This window comes from Onychomys torridus, unplaced genomic scaffold, assembly GCF_903995425.1.
Source record: "Onychomys torridus unplaced genomic scaffold, mOncTor1.1, whole genome shotgun sequence".
Classification (NCBI taxonomy): Eukaryota; Metazoa; Chordata; class Mammalia; order Rodentia; family Cricetidae; genus Onychomys; species Onychomys torridus.
The window spans coordinates 1-6441 of record NW_023413314.1 but is presented as its reverse complement, the minus strand read 5'-3'; the positions used below and the strand labels follow the sequence as shown (position 1 = coordinate 6441).

General features: G+C 42.1%; 1 protein-coding gene across 1 annotated transcript; it reads right to left on the bottom strand.

Moving 5' to 3' along the window:
- Window positions 1-4257: 4257 nt before the first annotated feature.
- LOC118576250 (acylcarnitine hydrolase-like) lies at window positions 4258-6200 on the bottom strand (the record flags this gene model as incomplete). Its single annotated transcript, XM_036176571.1, has 4 exons — window positions 4258-4444; window positions 4875-4947; window positions 5434-5571; window positions 6056-6200. Coding segments are annotated over 4 exons (543 nt in total), but the record flags the coding sequence as incomplete, so codon positions are not given.
- Window positions 6201-6441: the final 241 nt, after the last annotated feature.

The following is a 6441-nucleotide window of genomic DNA, read 5'->3' as shown; positions in this document are numbered from 1 at the left end:
TGGATCTGTGGTTAGTACATAAAATGAATTTTTAAAATTTCTTAAGTGAAAAAAGAAAGAATTTTTTAAAAACACAAAGAAAGAAAAGAAAATTAATAAGCTAGAGGACCAAGGAGAATATGAGTTCCAGGAGGAAGCAAGAAGTAGCTAGGGACTGAGAAAGATCAAAGGGCCCTCCATGCAGTGATCAGGGAGGCCATTTCTTCTGCTAAACACCTTATACCTCATCTACACAACCCACAGTCAAACATCTTCACTGATCTGTGCTGTGATCATGCAAATAGGGTCTCACAACATCTGTAGAGCCCTTGGAATAATAAAAAAAAAAAACCTTGATGTAAGCAGATAGCAAGAAACTAAAGTGGTTCTTCTACACACACACACACACACACACACACACACACACACATGTTCCAGTATCAAAGCACAAATGAACATGCCAAGACATGCTTCTCACAAAAAAAAAAAAGCTCCTTTCCCCATTTGAGGACAGAAATAAAAAAGTGGATTGTTACACCATCAATCATAGGTGAAAATCTATGGAGACAATAGCTATTCAGGTTTTCAGTTGTTGGCAACCTTGTTGGCTGATGGGATGACCTTGGATTCTGAAAGTCTTTGTGGCTCATACTTGTATGTTACAGCCTGATGTCCAATGTCATGATTATAAGATTGGGTCCACTGAGCAGTGGCCAGGCAATTAACACCATTGTTTGTCTATTTTATCCAAGGAGAATACATGGGGCAATCCTTGAATCAGAGAGTTAGCCCTCTCCACATGGCAAATCTAATGGCATCCTAATCCTGAACTTCATGTGCTATGGATGATTGATTGATAAATAAACTTGATTGGCCAGTAGCCAGGCAGGAAGTATAGGCAGGACAAGGAGAGAAGAGAATTATGGAAAGTGGAAGGCTAAGGCAGAGAGCCTGCCAGCCACCATGATGAGAAGCAGATGTAAGGTACCAGTAAGCCACAAGCCATGTGACAACTGATAGGTTAATAGAAATGGGTTAATTTAATATATAAGAACAGTTAGCAAACAGCCTGCCATGGCCATACAGTTTATAAGTAATATAAGTCTCTGTGTATTTACTGAGTTGGGTCTGAGTGGCTGTGGGACTGGTGGGTGAGAGAGATTTGTCCTGACTGTAGGCCAGGCAGGAAAACTCTAGCTACATTCATGATCACCAAATCTGGGAACCAATTTCTGTTGTTTATAAGCCATACCGTTTATGATACCTACTTAAATACATAGTGATGTAGATACTCAGCTGTCTAGTTATTATATATTTACATGCAGTGTCCATATTTAGAACAAATTACCCTTGCATTTCTGAGTTCATTAGACCCTCCACCTCAGTCTTGCTAGTAGTAGGGCCACACATCTGTCACAACACTCAGCTTGCAGTTTACTGTGATTTTTTTTCATGGCATCTAGAATATACTAAGACACCAGTGCTGTTACTAATCAGGTTATAATCAACTCATAGATAATGGGTAGGGACTTGCTGAGAGATGTACACAGGGTTTTAATACCCACCCACACCTAATGTGTTCAAAATCATCTGCTATGGGATGTTCTGTATGTCAAATATGTTGCTCTGATTGGTTAAAATAAATAAAGTTCTGATTGGCCAGTGGCCAGGCAGGAAGTATAGGTGGGACAAGAGAGAAGAGCATTCTAGGAAGCAGAAGGCTGGAGAGAGACACCACCATCCGCTGCCATGAAAAGCAACATGTAAAGACACTGGTAAGCCACAAGCCATGTGGCAAAGTATAGACTAACAGAAATGGGTTAATTTAAGATAGAAGAAGGAGATAACAAGAAGCCTGCCACAGCCATACAGTTTCTAAACAATGTAAGTTTCTATGTGCTTTCTTGGTTGGGTCTGAGCGACTGTGGGACTGGCGGGTAAGAGAGATTTGTCCTGACTGGGCCAGGCAGGAAAACTCTAACTAAAAATGGCACCCAACGTGGGGCAAGAATTTCCACCTAAAACCTGAGGAAAAAAAAGATTCTAAACGGAGCTAAAAACAGCTTCCTAGTTGTCTCTCTCAAGTTACTGGCAGCCTGCCAGTTTGAGCTACTATGGTGGGTTCCTGGTGGGTTCCTGGCGTGTGTGTCTGACCTACAGTATGGTGGGAATGAAGAATCTACAAGCAGTACTTTACTCTGCTGTATGGTAGATTTAGCCTTTGCTAGTTAAAAACAACAACAACAACAAAAGGTTTCTGGGCTATAAACTGCTTTGATAGAACTGCTTCTGATAGTTGATGGTACACATGGCTCCAGACCCAGAGCTGGCAGTAAACTGTACCACCACCAAGTTGGAAAGCTGAGGTGGGTGGAGCCAGTAGCCACAGCTACAAAGATGGATATACACAGAAAATCTGGTTTATGTTGTCTTTGGGATTTTTGACTGCAGAAAAAGATTTGATCATAAAAGCTGTTGAGTTAAACAAATATGTAAATTTTAAAGGTAGCTTGACTTCAAAATTTGGATATAAGGATATGTTGCTTTGGAAAAGAGTCTCTGCTTTTGTTTCCACTGAAAGCCAGAGGCTGTGGATTTGTTCCAGATTAAGATACATCAGGTTTGATCAGCCAAGACCACCTGAAACATCTCCGATGACACAATGGCCCAGATGATCCAACATCCAGAATGGTTTCAAGGCAACTGGCTCAGAAGTTTACCCTCACGGACTACTCCATAATCCTAAAATTTTCTTTGTGTCCCCATAAGATACAGTGCCCCCCTCCAGCAGGAAGTAGTAAGAGAAACCACGCCCACATTCTGAAAATTATCAAGCTGGCTTTGGAGATGGAATTGGCTCACTCCTTCTCTAAACCCAGACATATTGCTAAAAGAAAAGGTTAAGAGATTTTTGTGTCCCAAATCAGAAGAGCCCTCTGTTGTGGGACATAAAAAAAAACCAATATTTTTATTTAAAGCAGGTTGATTATAAATGTGATCTCTTTCCAAAGAAGAAAAGGGGATATGATATAGATATAATAGGATGAAAGGTAGATTAAGGAACTTCTAAAAAGTAACAACTTGTTTAAAATGTTTTACATTAGTATAGATTTTAGTCTATTGATACAAACTTAAAGTTAATTTTGTTATACTGTGTATAAATTTCTACTCGTGTTTAAGGTATTATGTTTGTATAGCTCATTTTAAATTGAAATGGATAATTAAAAATAGATTAATAATTAGTCATCTATGATAATCATACTCATAGCCATGTTAGTTAAGTCTTCTAGATATGCATAGAGATGTTTCAGATAGATAGGTAATCTTCAAATACTTCAAAGACCTACAGAATATGGCATTTAAAATACTTTTAAAATTTAGACTTTCTGGACAGTGAGACATGTCTGTTCCTGGCAGCACTGATTTACTTCAGAGAAGAGGATGGGCATTAAAGACACTTCATATCTTCACCTTGGCAAAAATAGCCATTTGTACAAGAAACTGTTCTTGCCTGGACTGCTTGATCGACTGGACATGCAGGACCCATAGAAAGGTGGCCACTAAACTTTGCTTGACAAAATGGTCCTTCAGGTTCCTGCTTTACAGAGAAAACTGCCAGACATTCTACAAAACACTGAGAGAAGTGACCAAGAGACTCTAGCCCTGTGGGCTGAAGACAAATGCCCCAACTTTACAAAGGAACATTAGGTGACTGTCCAGGCTGCCAGCTGTCTCTGTCTACTCTTGCAAGAGTCCCAAAAAATGCTGACATCCTTCTCCCGGTTCTCAGGTAATATTATATCCTTTTGAGGTCAGTTTCTATGTGCTTTCTTGGTTGGGTCTGAGCGACTGTGGGACTGGCGGGTAAGAGAGATTTGTCCTGACTGGGCCAGGCAGGAAAACTCTAACTACAATCATCCAAAGCTTTTGTTTCATTTGAAGAAATTTAGGATTTAGGAAAGAGGAGAAAGAGGGTTGGGAGAAGATGAGGTGAAGAAGACAGGAAGAGATGTAGGTACCCTAGGATAGAAAGCAACGTTGGCATCCACTGGGGCTCACACAAATACACTGTCATGGGGAATTTATTGAATATGTGAAACAAGACAGAACCCAGACAAACAAGGTACCAGTGACACACTTAAGTGTTAGCTGAACAGATACATGAAGAGGGGATGCATGGACCCATGAAAGATGGAGTCACCCCTCTATTCTGAGTGTGTGGGCACCTTAGGTTGACTCCACTTCTACTCAGAGCACTCCAGTATTGTGCATAACATGCTACAGCTCTGTGTGCTTCTTCTCAACATCCTTCAGCTGCTGGATCTTCTGGGGAAGAGTCTTGGTAAACATCTGCATCCTGTTAGCCTTCAGAGCATATCCCACATTAGGCTGGAAGTCTAGCTGCAGGTACTGTTCATCCTGGTTAAACACAGGCCAGTTGGGCAGGTCCATGCTGTTGGGGTTCCTGTGGAGAAACCCCCATGTTAGAGTGTGGTGAGTATTACTATGAGTTATGCTGTGCCCAGACTTGATCCTCTACTCTAGGTCAATATGGTGTATGAAGCAGGCCAAAATTAAAGAAAACAGAAGGATGGTCTCAGGATAGAGGCAAAAAAGAAACTCCTAGTAGTGTCACTCCATCAGGGTCAAGACCACCTGGGATGTTTTTTTCCTTTCTTTCTATAACAGGCTCATGTATATAAAACTAGAGCAGTTTGGCCACACATGCCAGGTCACAGGGAGATGACTATTGACTGACACTCATATGGGACCACTGTGTGAGAGGAACCTCCCCCTGAGGAATAACCTGTCATGTGATAAAGGAACTATAATGCTCCTGAAGCTACCACAAACAGGAGGAGGACCTGAGAGATTCAGGGGGTGTGTCTTCTCACCCATGTCTTGCAAAGTTGGTCCAGTACTTCATTATCCTCCTGCTCAGCAGCTCCTCCTCCTCAGTAAAGTCAACTGTGGCCATGAGGAAAAGAAAGATTCAGGTCCCGGGCACCCGATACACCTGCCACATCCACAATCCCAGCTACAGCCTAACTGCAGTGTGCATGTTCCCCATCTGCTGGGATTCAGGATCTTCCATTTTGAACACTCCCCTAGCTTGCCACAGCCTCTAACTGAATCTACCAACTCCACCTCAGCTTATTCTCAATCCAGAGGCCCTTTCTTTGCTCTTGCATAGTCATTTAAGGAAACATCATGGCATTAATTGTCCTTCTTTGATGCCAGGCCTGACACCATGATAAGGGTGGGGACAGGGACAGAAAGTACAGTCTGAAATGGAAAGGATTCAAATTATAATCCAAGTACATCATTTAGAGCTACAAGGTGGCTGTGACAGGCTATGCAAGAACCTGTTTCCTCACTTGGACAGTGAGCTCAGTCAACCTTCTGTACTCACCTGGCTCCCCATCCTACTAATGGAAAAAAAGGAAAACTCACATTTGCTGCCCCAGTAGGAGGATCCAAAGACAAAGAAAATCTCATCACCATGGTCAGCCTTCACATGAGGTGGTCTGACATCTCTTAAGAAGCTGGGTGAATGCTGGAACTCATAGAAGTAGACGGGGGCAAGAGGACCTGGAAGTGTAGGCACATCGTGACATAGGAGCCTCTTACCTGGACTTATACTGCCTCATCTTTTGTATAAGATACCTTGATCTAAAGTTGTCACAATGGCAAGAGTTTAGGGGAGTGTAGACTACAAGGCTAAACCATGAGCCTTTGGAAAGCCTTGGTTAAATCATGACCTTGAGTAGTTAGGGGAAGTTCTAGCGCATCATTACCTCACTTTCCTCATTGTGCCTGGTAAAGGTATCATGCTCTTACACTAGACATGAGGATTTACTGAGGTAAGAGTCCTCAGAAGCCTGGAGCTAAAGAACAAATAAAGACACCAGAGGGCTGTCCTTGGAACCATGGCTCTGAGATATCTCCTTGGAATTAAGACTCTTTTTCTTTGAGACACTCCTGGAGATTAAACATGTGCCATTATGCATATGAAGCAAGTATTCTACCGATAGCTAGAGTCCCAACCCAAAGGCATATTCATAGATGTATTCACTCTGAACATGTGCTACTTGCAAGGCAGGGGCCACAAATACAAAGTCTTCCATCATCTCCTTGAACTGTGCTAGGAGAATCTCAGGATCTTCACTGTCTCCCAAATACTCCTCTATCAGAATGTCAGCAACACCAGGAGGCACCATCTAGTTCAGAGAGATCCAGTAAAGATGTGTTAGGAAAACTTTCACACCAGGAATCAGTCTCGTCAGGTGAAGAGAGGGGGATCTGAGATGGGAGAAGGTAATAGAGTAAAGGACAAATAAAGGGAACACCATTACAAAACAGAAGTATATCCTCATTCTTTGCTCAGGTGGCTCTTGGCAATGGCAGTAACTAGAAGTTCCCTTTGCATTGGCCCACAATATTAAGGAGTATCTCCGGGTT